At 42.3% G+C, this 16,760-nt stretch overlaps 1 protein-coding gene across 1 annotated transcript in view; it reads right to left on the reverse strand.

Annotated features, from left to right (window-relative positions):
• The window catches only part of NOL8 (nucleolar protein 8), a 36,826-nt gene that overhangs the window by 13,633 nt on the left and 6,433 nt on the right, over window positions 1-16,760 (reverse strand). The window contains exons 6-13 of the mRNA XM_083156149.1: window positions 16,486-16,554; window positions 13,167-15,110; window positions 11,549-11,665; window positions 11,320-11,433; window positions 11,060-11,153; window positions 7,848-7,995; window positions 3,735-3,815; window positions 1,738-2,015 (exon numbers count right to left, since the gene is read on the reverse strand). Coding sequence (XP_083012275.1) covers window positions 1,738-2,015; window positions 3,735-3,815; window positions 7,848-7,995; window positions 11,060-11,153; window positions 11,320-11,433; window positions 11,549-11,665; window positions 13,167-15,110; window positions 16,486-16,554 — 2,845 coding nt within the window. The remainder of the gene's footprint in view (window positions 1-1,737; window positions 2,016-3,734; window positions 3,816-7,847; window positions 7,996-11,059; window positions 11,154-11,319; window positions 11,434-11,548; window positions 11,666-13,166; window positions 15,111-16,485; window positions 16,555-16,760) is intronic.

The following is a 16,760-nucleotide window of genomic DNA, read 5'->3' on the forward strand; positions in this document are numbered from 1 at the left end:
TCACAAAATGCCAGTATTGTATACTCAGTGGTCACTTTATTAAACACACTTTATTATACTCAGTGGTCAATTAAAAATATCCTCCTTTTCCCCCCATAATGGTCACAATTCTGCATGGGGTGGATTCAGCAAGATGCTGGAAACGTTACTTACAGATTCTGGACCATGGCGACATGAGAGAATAATACAGTTGTTGCAACGCTGTTGCCTGCACATTTAAAATTTGCAAATCTCCCAAATGTGCTTCAGTGAATTGTGATCTGGTGACTGTGGAGGCCACTTGAGTACACAGAACTCACCGTCATGTTCAAGAAACCAGTTGGAGATTATGTGGTCTATCCCGAGGTGCTTTTCAGGTGCCGTTCCAACGCATTAAAATGCTGGCAACTTCACCCGATATCTCACCCTTTGCTGTGCTGAATTTGCACGCATCCCTATGGTGGTGCGAGTGCTTTCAGGCAAGGGATGGGGAACCTTTGGTTGAACTACACATCCCAGCATGCCCTGCTATAGTTTTAGCATGGCCAAATAGCAAAGCTGTAGCAGGAAATGCTGGGATGTGTAGTTCAGCAACAGCTGGAGGGCCACAGTTTCTCCATCCCTGTTTTAGGTAAATTCTGTCGGCCCTAAAGCGCGCATGGTGCCGTGATGATACGCATTCGCAAAAGATCCGCACCCAATAGGATCAACCCCTACACTATGTGTGCCTTGTGACATGGTCAATATCTTGCTGCAAGTAGTCATTAGAGGATGGGTGCAATACTCAGACTGTGGCATTTAAATGTCAGTCAGCTGTTATAAAAGGCCTAATGTGTGCCAAACGTTCCCACACCATTATACCATCACCATTGGCCTGAACTGTTGACATTGGGCAGGAGGGTTTCAGGTAAATTCCAAATTCTGACCCTACCATCTGCATATCACAGATCAGGCAAAGCTTTTCCAATTGTCCAGTTTGGGTGAGTCATTGTCCAATGTGGTTTTGGTTTCCCTAGGTCGCACAAAATGAGCCTACTGGGGTATCAAAAAGAATAGGGAAAAGGCCCTACTTTGTGCAGGTAAACTCCAAATTAATCTACACAGGAGGGTGTAAGGCACTTTTATCTCATACAACAATTAGGCTGAAATTTGTCTTCACATTTAGTATGTGGGCTACAGATGTGACAGGACTCAACTTCCCGTCTGCTGCAGACAAGTGCGTACGCGCAGGCATCCACTGGACACACATTGCGACTAGCCATGGCAAGGCCAGAAAAATCTGCACTCTACAGCCAGTAACTACGGAACAATTTCAACAATCATGTAATACAGTTGGAAGCCGTGTCAGACTTCTTGATCATTAGTGACAGCTTATGAGTCATTTCACACAGGCTGGCCACGGCCTGTCCGTCGGGCCGTGAAAAGCAAGACGGAAAAGGACTATCCACTGAAAAGGACTGCTGCCGGGCCATGGTTGGCCCGTCCTAACATGTCAACTATGGGAACGTTCACACAACCCAGTTTTTTTGGTGTGCCGTTTTAGCTATCCCCACTCCCCAACCGCACGTCATAGGTAATCCCCACCCCCAAATTCTCATAATGCCGTGTCACTGAGCCGGTGCATGTGAAAGACGCAACGGTCAGGCAAATAGCCGGACAAATTTTGGCTGGCTTTTTGCTGTCCAGTCAAAACCGGAGTGTGTGAATAGCCTAAATGGACAGGAAGAATCCAGAGAAGAACATGTATAGCATCCTTACCATCCTGAGACACACTCTCCTCTGCACTAGTCCCAAAGAAGGAAAATGTGAATCCCGCAGGCTCCTCGGCCTTCTGAAAGCTAAAAGGGGTGTTGGGCGTTGGGCTCTCCTCTTCCATCCTCACCAACTCCTCCTCTTGGTCCCACGCGGTTGCTGATACTTCAGTCTTTGATGTTCCAAACACCTCCTTTAAGTCTATGGTGACTTCATGGTAGGTTTCCTTGGAGACATCGGGCAGCTTTTCGGCTTCCAAACGCTTTTTCTTTCTCTCAGATTTGCTGCGGAAAAACAGGAAAAACAACTCTCTCATACTTACAGCTATGAGGACAGTGTAGTCCTCCACCAGAAACTGCATTTTACGGTACAATAACACTTTCAGTATATTGGAATCTTTAATAAGAGCAAGATATCTGCAACAGTGTCTGATTCTGTGCCTGAATGCATACCTATGTGCTCACCCCAAGTTCTATTCATGGCAAACGTGACTCATTTGCAGCCAATAGCGTGCTCGCGCCTATTCGCTGGCATGTGTGTATGCTCTTGCTCCCTTTGAAACCAATGGTGCGTGCGGACCCTGACTACTCGCGACACGCTATTATATGTAGGAGGAGCAGGGACACATCTACTGTATTGAAGGAGATTTAGGATTAGATTGAAGCTTTTGATGACATCGTCATTTATTTTTTTTTTTTTTTTTTATTTTTTAACCTATACATTTTAGTTTCCAACAAGAGAATGTGCAAAAAGTTGTGTAATTCTGGCGCACAGATCAAAACGATGCAGCCAGCCCAACAAGGAGACACAAATTGTGTCGGGTAGGAACAGGAAGTGCCAACATGAGGGTTGCTAATTAAAATGAATACATTTATTAAAATATTCACGAATACTGCAAATTTTCAGTTTACAACATGAGATCTACGATAGTTTAGAAGAAATGCTGACAACTGTTTTTTCTGTTAATAAATAATTGTGAATTTCTATGTATGGTAGGTACATAGTACTACTACAGATAACCAATAATGATTATGCTTTTGGAAACACCAAATACTCAAATATGTAAATCTACATTCATCTCAAATTGCATACAGCTCTAAATCAGTAGTATATGCATCTTAGTTACTAGACATTATCAAATTGTACCACATAGTTGGTACAAAAAACATTGCCCTGCCATCCCCACCCTACAGGAGTAAATTTCCTTGTGTTGGTCAGCATGGGCCGTGTTTGCATGAACACGAAATCACAGTACTTTGCTTACATGAGAATGTGACTTCCTCATCCATGGAGTGATTAAAAGTAGTACTTACACATAGGAACAACTGTCTTGTCACGCCATTTAGCAGTGTAGCGTACAGTATACACATTATACCATTTGGTAGGTAGCAAGTCAGAAACGTGTCAGACAAGTCAGCCCTCTGACATTGTGTAGGTGCTTGGCTTGATGACATGCTGGGTCTGCCCCAGATTTCTCTGGTGATTGCATCCTGGCTTGCCACGTGTCAACCTTCGGCTAGCTGCACAGTGTGTGGTCCCGGCTACAGTCAAGGATGATGCAATCGCAACTACCATGGTGCAGTATAAAATATAGTGTGGTATTGAGCCCAGTGTTGATTTACTCATTACAAGCAAAGCTTATGAGGCTCGTTTTTACCTTTCAATTAGAATTAATAAATAAAATGATATACGCTAAGGAGCAACCCCTCTGTTAATTGATTATATAAATATACATTTGCTGGAATATCCATTTAAATCTGGGACACCCGACTTACACAGATTCTGTGGCTGGTTGACTTGAAGCCTGCATTTCCCCTGAAATTAATCAGCCATAGAGCCTGTGTAATTCAGAAATGCCCCAGTTTAAAGTTATAGAATGGTATGTATATCTCAGTCTTAAGTAAACTGGATGAGCCTCCAAGGAAACCCCAGCATGTAGGTGGCCAGATGACCTACTGATTCCCTTGCAAGCCATTGCTCTTCGCAAAACATATGGGATTTACCTTTCCTTTTTCTCTTCTACTTTTGTTTCAAGCACCTTATGGTCCTCCTTTGAGGGATCATATTGAAGAGCATTCAGATCCCTGGTAAATAAGAAAAAAAAAAAAAACACACATTAAGAATAGGTTGACCATTATATGGACAGGAATACAGTGGACATGTGCTATAGTGAACGTAATGTAGGCAGCCTCTTGTTCGTGTAGGCTAGTGTACATATCTGAGTAAACACGAATAGTTGTCACGCCTGAGGATTGGACTTGCTCGGACGCTGGAGCGTAGTGTAAGTGGGGGGGAGGTTTGATAAACTGTGTCCACATATGTGGGTGGACTACGGAGTGAGGTGGGTTATTGGGCCCGAAGGCGTGGCTGAGAGGACTGAGTCCAGAAGAGGGAAGGATCAATGGATATCATTTATTGACGATAAATACAGTCTGTGTAATAATACTGAGACCGCATTGGAACCGGTACAGCTCTCGGAATCGACTGGAGCCGAAATATAACTAAGGCTGGACACGAGCTGATAGAGTTCTTGGAATTGGTTGGACCTAAAGGATAATGGAGACTCGGTAAGAACCAATTGAGACTGTGTAGTCCGATGGTGAACATCGATGGCGAAAGGTTATGAAGCTAAAATGCACTGCAGGTAAGTAAATGTTGCTCAGATCAGATAGCAATAACACAGGCACTTGAGGAATGATCCTGATGTTGGATCACTGATGGTGACTGATATCGATGAAGACCCTCTGAGTGGTCACTGGTAGAATGAGATGGTAATGTAGAGGTGTAGTAAGCAGTGATAGTGGGGAGGCAATGGGGTTCCATGGTATCAGACCAGTGGTGATAACCAGGAGAGATGATAGGGCTATGGGCCATTGGGTCGACCCATAATAGGTTGACATGCATTGGGTTGACCACTGAAGGTCGACATTGTTTAGGTTAGCACCTAATATATTTTGCAATGGCTAAGGTTGACAGGGTTGGAAAGTCAACACAAACATTAGGTCGACAATGGGAAGGTCAATAGTCAAAAGGTCGTCATAAGTTTCCAGATTTTTGTCCCAAATGTTGGCATAGTAACCGACAAAGTGTACCACGTCCCCTCCCATGGCTCCTGCGCAGGGCACACTATTTTATTCTCCCACCACAACGTAGTGGTAGGGCATGAAATACTGCCTGCCGGCACACGTCAGCTCACAAAAAAAAAAAAAAAAAAAAAACACTTAAAAGCTTGTGTCAACCTATTTTGTGTGTCAACCTAAGCCATGTCGACCCAATACATGTCAACCTAATCCTGATAGCAGTAGAAATACTGGGAATCAGCTGGAACTGAAAGATATCAGTGATGACCACTAGAGGGAGTCAGGCTGTGCAGCAGGAGGGACACTTGTATGATGCTGCGGAAAGCAGGATATACTCAGGGAAGATCTGGAGAAATCATTACACTGACAGCTTGGGACTGTCCACCCAGCATCCTTATAGTAGCTGCTCACACAAGTACCTGATGCGGAGGAGACAGCACCAAGGAGTTGACATGAGCGCAGCTTTAGTAAGGATGTGGTTAACACTGCGCTCTCCTTCAGAACCAACTTGAGTAACAACCCAGTGATTCGTTTGTGTGTTATACAAGATATACAATGTAAGAGTGATATGGAAAAGTAAGGCAATGAAATGTGTGCAAAAAAACGTAGGTGCGTTTATTGCTACACTGTACAAAATATGTGACAACTGTGACACAATGTACCAATAATTGTACAAGTATAACAGAAGGGGAGGGGGGTGGGGGGATGAGTGGAGTACCAGGCTTGCCCGGGGCAGTGTGGGCAGCTTGGTGGATCAAGTCTTATTAGTTCCGTTGACAGTGTCCAATCCTGAGTATTGATAAAAAAAATCAAGAGTACATTGGGACGTCTGTAAGGAGAAACATACACAGGGGGGTGGTGCAGGGGGCTGGCGTCCCGTCCCCCCGCAGTGCACCGCTCACCTGTGTCTGATGCCTGTGTGAGATCGGTCGGTCCCACGCAGTCTGTGTGCCTCTGTTGCTCCCGCCCTGACTCAGACAGCTGCGCCGCTGTGTCCTGAGCCCGGCTCTGCGGTCTGTCTGAGGGGCGACTTCCTGGTGACGGCGCCTGGTCAGCGCCGTACCCGGCGTCGTTTCAGCAGTGTATTGGCCGCAGGCTCAACTCCCAGCCGGGAGGAGACTAGATGGATGGTGATGGGAGTGAAAAGTACATGTTGCTGTAATGTCCTGCAACTGTCCAACGCGTTTCAACTGTATAGGTCTTTTTCAAGGACATGTACTTTTCACTCCCATCACCATCCATCTAGTCTCCTCCCGGCTGGGAGTTGAGCCTGCGGCCAATACACTGCTGAAACGACGCCGGGTACGGCGCTGACCAGGCGCCGTCACCAGGAAGTCGCCCCTCAGACAGACCGCAGAGCCGGGCTCAGGACACAGCGGAGCAGCTGTCTGAGTCAGGGCGGGAGCAACAGAGGCACACAGACTGCGTGGGACCGACCGATCTCACACAGGCATCAGACACAGGTGAGCGGTGCACTGCTGGGGGACGGGACGCCAGCCCCCTGCACCACCCCCCTGTGTATGTTTCTCCTTACAGACGTCCCAATGTACTCTTGATTTTTTGATCAATACTCAGGATTGGACACGGTCAACTGAACTAATAAGACTTGATCGACCAAGCTGCCCACACTGCCCCGGGCAAGCCTGGTACTCCACTCATCCCCCCACCCCCCTCCTCTTCTGTTATACTTGTACAATTATTGGTACATTGTGTCACAGTTGTCACATATTTTGTACAGTGTAGCAATAAACGCACCTACGTTTTTTTGCACACATTTCATTGCCTTACTTTTCCATATCACTCTTACATTGTATATCTTGTATAACACACAAACGAATCACTGGGTTGCTACTCAAGTTGGTTCTGAAGGAGAGCGCAGTGTTAACCACATCCTTACTAAAGATACCCTGTGAGCTAGGACAGCTCAATACACTGCAGCCCCTTCACACAGCAGTACCTTGAGCGCTGACAAAAACACCCAATGAGAGCAGCTTTACAGGCGCGAGCCGTGCCGGACTGACACCAGTACTCTTGCAGCCCACACGCTACCGCAGAGCAAGCCTAGAGAGACACTTGAATTGTAAGAAAGTGTTTCTAATTGTCTGGATCATAACAATAGTTGTACTCATTAATTGTGGACCTAGAAAAGACAGTTTATATCCGTATTAACCAGAAGGGCTGCACCATTTCTATTCTTATTGGTCAGCTCTGCACATTACTTGAGCTAGAGTCCAGCCTTAGTTATATTTCGGCTCCAGTTGATTCTGAGAGCTCTACCGGTTCCAATGCGGTCTCAGTATTATTACACAGACTGTATTTATCGTCAATAAATGATATCCATTGATCCTTCCCTCTTCGCTGAGCGACCATATTGCCAGCGATTGGAGTGTGCACAGGCGATAAATCACCGGGTGCGCGCTCCCATTTTCAGTCCCCCTAATGGTCACTGGTCGGAGGAGCTTGCTCCGCCAACCAGCGACTTCCCCTGCCTCTTCTCCTGGCAGTGTGTCATTTTCATCAGCGACCATCTCTGGTCGCTGATGAAAACGGAAAACACTGAGCAATATGATTGCTAGCAATATATTGCCAGCGATCATATGGCTCCATGTGTACACAGCTTAACTGCAGCCCTTCAGAGCCCCTATTTACCAATCATCCTATTTACCATCCAAATCTGATTTTCCTCTGCTACCTTAACTTCCTTTACAAAAGAAGTCATTAGACCCTCCCCAGGATGGAACCAGAGCCAAAGAGGCCTACTTACACTTGTCCAACAAGTTGGACCTGATTGACTCGAGATTTAGCCTATGTGCAGGAGGATCAATCTCTTGACCCAATCCACCTGAATTGGGTGAAATCTGACAAAATCTCACAAGTGTAAGGGCAGTTGAGGATTTCTGTAATACCATATCTTGGTAACGCTAAACAGACGCTGCACAGACAAATTACTTATTCTCGAGTAAAAGACATCTATCGCTTAGCTCTTAATCAATATCACACTTCTTAGTTTTATTCCACAAAACACATCCATCTTACTTGAACTCTTTCGCTTTGGCTGCCTTCTTGCTCACTGGCGTTGGCTCCAGGTTAATACTCAGGACACTTTGCAGGATGTCCAGATTTTTCTTCTTCTCTACTGATAGGTCATGGTCTTCATTAACTCCTTGTGATTTTTCCAGATCTTCTGTATGAATAAAATAAAGAATACATTTTTTTAATATATATTAATTTATACTAAACAAAACAAAAACCCCTAACATTCAAATCATTGTGATTAAAAAGGTCAATGAATTTAATATAGTTAATATAGAAAAGAATGAATAAAGCGAAACAGATGAAAGAAAAATAAATGTTCTAAAAGCATATTTAACACAACCAAAAAAAAAAAAAATTAGCCAAATAATTTATTGAAACAATATTTTAGGGTGGTACTCAATCCCTGACGAATTTTTCACCAGGTAAAAAAGCTACACTTTTTTTTTTAGGGTGAATTTGACTTGCCCAATTAAAGAAATGGCATGGGCAAAAATGTACTCAAACGGGTGAAAAGGGATTGAAAAAAAAACTCGGCTGGGATGGAATACCCCCTTAATATGTTGCTATGGCATAATTATTACAATCACCGATTTACAGGGCATTAGACAGACATGGCAAAGAGAAGAAAACTACTGTTCATGAGAGAGAGAGCGCTTACCATCTAATGACAAGAAGAATACAGTTATTAGAAGGAGAATGTGAGGACAAGAGTGAATGTTCACCATTGTGAGTAAGGTAATGTCTTTTGAAGAGATAAGCTGGCCATACATCAGAAAGATCGATCTTAAGATCGATTGTGCTCATGATTGTGTACAATTTCCCTTGAAATCCCCGGCAGTCCTTGGTGGTTTTTGGACACACAATCTACACACAATCGATCATACAATCAGTCATACAATCCATCTACTGCATGATTGTGTACACAAGATGTGCACACAATCTGCATACAATCCATCTGCTGATTGATTGTATGATTATGTACATAAGATGTGCACACAATCTGCATACAATCCATCTTACAATCAGTTGAGATTGTGTGATTGGGTACAATATCTTTCTGATGTATGGCCACCTATAGACTTTCAAAGAGAGTTAACCTGGGGTAAGTCTGTTCTGACACAGTAGAGGTTTCTGTAAGTGTTAGGCAGAAAGGGAGACTTGTAGACAGAATTGACAGACGAGTTGAACAAATAGTAGGTAGAGCCAAGACCAGTAGGAAGAATACGTATGAAACAAAGGGGTAGATTTATTAAGCTTAGTGAAGTAATAAAGTGTCTATTTTTTTTTATCACCGGCCAATCAGCTCCTACCTGTCATTTTTCAAACAAGCCTGTAACTTCACAGATTGGCCGGTGATAAAAACCAGCCACGTTATCACTTCACCGGCTTAATAAATCTGCCCCAAAGTGTTGGTGTTGAGGCCACTGTAGGTGAAGGAAAGGAACCTGAATTGGATTCTGGTGGATATAGGAGCCAAAATAGAGTAGATGCAAGTGAGGAAGAACAATCTTGCTACAGCATTTAGGAAGGAATGAAGCAGGTAAATAAGTTATAGCAATAGAAGTTGATGCTGTGACTGAGAAGGGAGCAGATTATGGAATGATCTTTTGGTTAAATTTCAGGTAAGAGAAGGGTGTAATGTAGCTGTTTGTCAAAGGCACACCAGACATGCCTGGGAGAGAGATTGGAAGGGGAATTGGAAGGGGAATTAGGGGGAATCTGTTTTGGACAGGCTGAACTTTGGGTAATATGTGGATCCATGTTTTACTAGCAGACAGATAGAAGAGCGATCAGAAAAGGAATACTGACTGAGTACTAGAAAACTGCAAATAACTTCTTATAAAACAAATAAAAATACGCTCTGGGAAAAGGTCCAAGAACAATGCATCGCTCGAGCCCAACAGATAGAAAGAGATGAGAGGAGAATGTAACAGAAGTATGGCACAGCTGGAAGTACCGTGCTATGGGGGAGCCTCCAGATCCCGTGCAACTCCAGAACTTTGAGTTTTTTTCTTTTTACAGAAAATGCATCTTTGTGGCAATGCTAGGATGCATGGGAGACTGGGCCGAATAATTTGACCCTTTTATATTGTAACTGATATTGACTCCATTATAACTTTGCAAGACTTAACACAGGGCAAGGCTTTCCACTCGCCAGGTACTTTCCCCGCGATGTGCCCACAAAATATGTGGGCGCAAGGCTTTCCACTCGCCAGGTACTTTCCCCGCGATGTGCCCACAAAATATGTGGGCGCATCGCTAAAGTGCGAGCACTGCACTACACAGCAATGCACTCGTACATTACCAGTTGCCCTCTAGCTGTGAGCCAGATTCAGTTTCAGGTCTCACGCATGCGCAGAATAGCAATTTCCGCAGCTCTGCGCATGGTTCTGGATCAGGCCCATTGTGTGTGGCAGAGTCTTTAACTGGACCAGAACTTGTTTTTGACAAAAAAAGTGTCACAGACAACTCTACTATCATTAGTGGCATAAAACACATGAAATGCTCTAAGGAAATCGTTTTTCAACAAGTCCCATTGTGAGCAATAGAACATGAATGAAGACCTAGGGGGATATTCAATACCGGGTGCTATTTTCATCAGGGGAAAAAGCGCCCATCGCCTATTCAATGCTGTTGTTTCCGACAGCATCAAAGGCTGATCGACAGAATAGATCAGACTTTAAAACCAGTTGGAACTGTTTTGCCGGAAACGGCCGTGATTTGTCGAATTCGCGACAGATTCTCAACAATACACAGTTGTTTTCACTGCACGCCCCCTTTTTTGCGCCACATTGAAATCCACATGTCGAACTGGGTGAAAAACAGGCCAGGATTCTGTCGGAACGTTCCAACAGTCGGAATCCAGGATTGAATACCCCTTAATGAGGGAAGTGTATCATGCAAAATATGAAACATTAGTTGAACAAAAGGGTGATGAAAAGAGTGGAGAAGATGAAGGGAAGGAAAGAGGAGGGTGAATAATTAGGAAATGTTAGGATGTGGAGCAAACAGTTGCAGATTTCCATCCAACTTTATTGGAAGTTTTTATAGTTCAATTGCAAAATAAAAGTGTGGTTCTAAGGCTTTGTACACATTGGGGTTATACTAAAGTATGTCACATTCTAGAAGCCTGTGGAATCTGCTCTGGCCCAGATATTAACGCAGTGAATTTTGTACAGAATGAAGCAAGTTCTGGCGTCAGCTATATTTACCTGCGTCGTCCTCATCCTCGCTGCTGCTCTCTAAGAACATGGAGTTCATTTTGAATCGTTCATCGGTTCCAAAGCGGGATTGCAACTGCATGAGCTGCAGATTTATAAAGAGAAGGAATCCGAACAATTATAATGAGAGAAAAAAATGCATTAAAATAAAAATTTCATAAAACCCTTCCTTGCAGAACATAACATGCATAAATGTTGACCGCCATTGTGCATGTCTTCACAAAATTTTTAATTTTAGGGATACAACTGACCTTCTCGCCAGACTTTCCTTCATACTGAGCTTTGATTTCAAATCTTTCCTCATCTTCATCGTCAGACTCTTCCCCGCTGCTTTCAAATAGTTTGACCGTTACGGGTTTTGACTTCTACATGAATAAGATATAAAAAAAAAATCAAAATCTTATTTTGTAGCTGTGTACAGTAATTTAATATTCTATCTCCTCTTGGTTTACTAGCCATCTGATTTATCAGTGCTCTTACTTCATCACTGTGTGAGCTTCGTTTGTTAATGGCTCTTGCGTTCTCTTCTCTCTCGCTTTCTGTCTCAGACTCAGAATTGAACACAAGGTGTTGGCTTTTCTTTGAGGAATGGGAATCCTGAACAAAAGGTCACAATAGATAAAGTTGGATTATTTCCTTATGATTCAACTTGTTAGTTCAACTCTGCATTTCACCACAAGCGGCATCATTCAAATAGTTTATGATGATCATTTAGTATACATAGGGTGATGTATCAAACTTTTTGAAGAATACAAGTGCCCAAACCAACCAGATTCAAGCGATCATGTTACCCCTCCCATTTCTGTATAACACTGGCAGCAGCACAAACACTACTACTGCCTAATACAAGTGTATACATTATCTTACTGTGCAGATGTTTGAGTCACAAATACAAACTGCTATCTATATGTTATTAGCAAGACAACAAATGCTATGAGTAACATTTCTATAAATACAGTATACCAAATTAAAGATCTTGGTCCGTAAACCACAAATCTTGGCTTTGAGATTGGTTGCTTCCTTTGTGGCAAAATGTCCAACTGCCATTCACAATTCATCACTACTGTGATCTCGAAAATGTGACTGAGTACTTGCTGGGAGACCTGGAACAGGTGATCGTTATTTTTAGCCACCCACTGAAGCTGTGTACACACCAGGGCGATAGGGGCCGAAATCGCTGGAAATATGGTCGCAGGCGACAATATTGCCAGTGATGGGAATATGCCGAGTGCGCGCTCCCGTTTTCAGCCCCGTTCTAATCGCTGGTCGCAGGAGCTTGCTCCTGCGACCAGCTGATTACCTCTGCAGCACCGCCTGAAAAGGAGAAACTGAGCAATATATGGCTGAGCAATATATCTCCCCCGTGTGTACGGGGCTTAAGAAAGGATTTTTCTAAATTCAACTCCTAAGGGAGTGAATAGGGGTAACATGTTCCACCAGCAATCCTGTGCAGTCAGTCATTTTGATAACAGAACAATGCAGATTGCAAGCTTTTGTAACAAAGCCCTGTGTTCCTACAGTACAAATTAGTGACATCTTAAACATTTACTGATATTTTAAAGAACCGTTAATGTATCGAGCAGTGAAAAAAGTGCACAAGTGGCGAAGTCAAATTGCCCATATCATCCAATCAGCTTGTACTTGGCAATGTTACAATGATTGGATGCTATAGGCAACTTAACCACCTGGTAAACTTTACCACTCTTTTCACTGTTGGATACATCAACCCAAATATCCTGGTCCTTTCTTACTCTGCACTTGTCTATTGCACTTTGCATAATTTACTAAGAACAATGAATAGTTATCCAAGCTTATTGCTGAATATATGTACAGATGGAGCATGCTTATTTCAGACAAATTGGCCATCACACACACACACACACACTGCATTGTATAAGCAAAGCCAATACTGCACTGTGCATTTTTCCCCACAGGCAACACATGGCTCTTAACATTGCGGTTCTTAAATAAACACGCTCCCCGGCATAGATTATGTGACAAATCCAAAAAGGTCTGCAGTTGTGAAGTCCTGCATAATCGCTCTAAATAAAAACTGCAGCTCAACCAAACATTACAAGCCTCAGAAAGCAGTGCTCACCAGCTGAAGCAGAGCTCCTTTAATGGTCTGTTTCTGCAGCTCTCGCTCTTTTCTCCTTTCCTCCATTGCTGCCAAACGCTTCTGATTGTCCTGCAGCTGTTTGGCTTTTGAACTGGTCTTTTGCACTGAGGTGCTGCTCAAGAAAACATTAGGATTGCCAGCTCCTGATGTGGAAGAGCTGGAATCCTCATCACTGCTGCTGCTATTACTACTACTACTTTTGGCCTTCACTTTAAGTAGCTTCTTCTTGAGAACTTTAGACTGTTCCTGTACACTATTCCCTTTGGAGTTTGAAAGCAGTTTTGCTGTCTTTTTACCTTCACCGACACTTGCGTTAATCGCATTGTTGACCTGCATAACAGCTTTGGCCTGAGGACAAGACTTTGTGGAAGAGTTCGACAATGAACAAATGGAGGTTGTTAGCTCATTAGAGGTCGCTGGTGACAAGAGAGATGCCAGCCCTTTAAATGCTGGAGGTTTAATTGGAGATACTTTACTTTTTTTCTTCTTTGGTTGTTCACTGGCACTACCATCATCATCATCATCATCATCATCATCTAAAATGGAGGCCACAATGTCTTCTGGCTCAATTCCTTTCCTGTTATTTGGGGTTTTAACAGTTTGCATTACAGAGTGGCTATTAATATGATCGCATACTGGGGTTTTAACATTTCCACCTTTAGTCTTGACATCAGCTATGGAGGACTCCTTAGTTTCTTTTGCCGACACCACCTTAGGATTTACCACACTGCAGTTTTCATTCATGGATTTGTATTCAGATACATCTGAGCAGGAATCATGGCTGTCTGTACTAGAGTGGCGTCTACTTTTACCCGGTTCTAGATCTTTCAGATTTACATCTCCAGACTTCCGTTTATTCTTTATTCCATTGATATCTTTAGAGTCCTGCTTGCTATTTATTTTCTTCTTTTGAGTAGAAAGTTTTTCAGGTTGTGAACTTTCCGTTATGGTCTTCTTAGTAAAGTCACTCTGGACAGGTTTCGTACCCACTATGCTATCAGTATTGTCAGAGTAACAGTCGGGTTCACTATTTTCATCTATATTATCACTATCGTTGGCTCCTTTGGCTAGTGCCTCCAAATCTCCAATTGACAGGTCTAGTCGATAGCAGTTCTTAAACATGGATTCATACTCCTCATCTGTGAAAGATTCACTGCTGTCTGTTGCAGAGTCATTACTCAGTATGTCTGGTTGACTATTTATGGTTTCCTTCCGTTTCTTTGTGCCTTTTGGGCTATAGGCATCTGTGGACCCCAGTTTATCATTTTGCTTTTTAGGAATGGCCAGCTTCTCTTTTACAAGAGTCTTACTTTTTGACTCCTTACCGACACGGTTACAGTTCTGTGCAGTTTTTGATACCGTGATGATCTCATCAGTATCTGCAGAGTCATAGTCATCCAGAGTGCTACATTTGGATTTCTTCTCCTGCTCTTCTGACCAGTGAGTTTTGTAGCTCATCTTGAAAGATTCAGTTACCACTTCTATATTAGAATCTTCATCATATTTATCACCCAGTTTTGCGGTTTCTTCTCTTTCTAGAACAGCTTGGAGATCTTCCTCAGAGTCATACTCCCCATCAGACATGCTATTCACACTCCACTCCGTCAAGCGTCCATGGTTTTTCACCTTGGGAGGATCTCTGCTGATCTCTGCTGTGTGCACCTCTCTAGTCTGGGCAGAGACTTGCGATGTTCTTGCACATTTCACTCTATTGCGAATCTCAGGTGTGTCTGGGTACGTACCCCCTTTTATTTTCTTCTTTGCACTTTTAAATGCTGGAAACTCTCCCCTGCGTTTTCTGCTCATCTCATCATCACCCCCTTCCAGGTGCCAAGTCAGCTGGGATACAGGAGTCGGCTCAAGTGTTTGGTCATCTAATTTTTTTATGTTGTGGCAATACTTTGATGGATCATATTTCATGATGTTGGCTTGAGTAAAGGAAGATCAAAAATGTATAATATGGGCCTTCCGAGAGGATATAGCCCAATCATTGACACCTCAGCTCTCCACTCCCCAGCCCAGAATGATTAATGGATTCCCCCCTTCAAATAAGTTCCCTATGGGATGTCCTTCTCGGTGCCTCTTTAATTAACTACCTACTACAACCTAATTGCCATAATGCTGCCTTAAAAATAAAATAAGCCCTAAGCAGTTTCCATTTGTATGTGACATTTGTGAATAGAATATATTAATGTGTATTTGTACCTTCCCTAAACATCCCTCCCCCCCCCTTCCCTCCCCCCCCCCCCCACCATCCTTAAAAAAAAAAAAAGTCGATTGTATTATGTGCAGCTTTGTTTATGAATAATCCCTGTCTTTTATTTGAAAATCTCAATAAAATTTAATATGAAAAAAAAAAAAATGTATAATATGGATGACATTAAAATATAGCAGCAACTGTACATTTTATGAGTCCATAAACCGTTACATGCAAAAAAAAAAAATAACTTAATTGAGACTTACAACACTGGTCTTATGAGAACTGCAGTTTCCATGAGTTACTAATATGTCTGTACTGGACAGACACAGCAGAGGATGTATTATTTTAAGACTGAGGTCAGGAGAAATCGGCTTATACATATGTATACCATAAAAAAGGTTATAGATACTGTGCATCCACAGCCAGCTTTATGGAAACAGACAGCCTGCAAAAAGATTTCTTTTAATGGTATGACGATAACTGCAAGACACACCGATAGCTTTCAGAAGTCACCCTCACTGATTTGACCGTTCATAATAACCTAGGAAAAATCAGTTCTATTTAATACCCTTTTACATTCTTACATTCTGCGTAACCCTTTCAGTGCCAACAGCTCAGTGAGAAATTTGCAAAATATCGACTAAATATGCCAGTCGCTCACATTTGATATATAAATTCAAATAAGAAATGTGTAAAAAAAGATTATATTTTCTATAAAAAGGTAAACATTACAGGTCATTACAATGAATAAAAAGGTTTGCTTTTCAATTTTCACACCAATTTTGACAAATTCACTTGGCACTCAAAGGGTTAATAAATATAATAATAATAATAATAATAATAATAATAATAAAAAAAAAAAAGTTAATTTGCAGTCACAATATACTGCACAGTACAACCGAGCAATGGCCACTTCACAAAAGGATATTATAATAGCTCATGGTAAAGCGATTATTTTTCAGGATTGTAGTAGTTCTATACACTTTAAAGGTATATACCTTATAGAGTTTTAATATGACTGGGATAAAAGCGTGATCAATCTATAGACTAAATACATCACATTCATCTGGTATTTAGCTATATAACAGAAAAGGATATCTTGCTCTGTTTGCTTCCCTTCAAATGTACAACAGGCAGCACTCTCCCAAACTTGCTGACCACCCAATTCTGAAAAAGAAAAAAAATGAAATTGAAAAATACATTTAAAAAAAATGTAAAAATACATTTCTGAAAAATAAAATTCTCCTGTATTATCGTCTCTTGATTTATATAAAGATAAGCCAATCCGGATAATACAAACGTCTTCTGTTGTTCTAGATCCGTTACTGTAAAGCATGCTGGTGCTATATGTATACCACTATGCACTAGGTCAA

Source organism: Crinia signifera, chromosome 8 (assembly GCF_055691185.1).
Source record: "Crinia signifera chromosome 8, ASM5569118v1, whole genome shotgun sequence".
Classification (NCBI taxonomy): domain Eukaryota; kingdom Metazoa; phylum Chordata; class Amphibia; order Anura; family Myobatrachidae; genus Crinia; species Crinia signifera.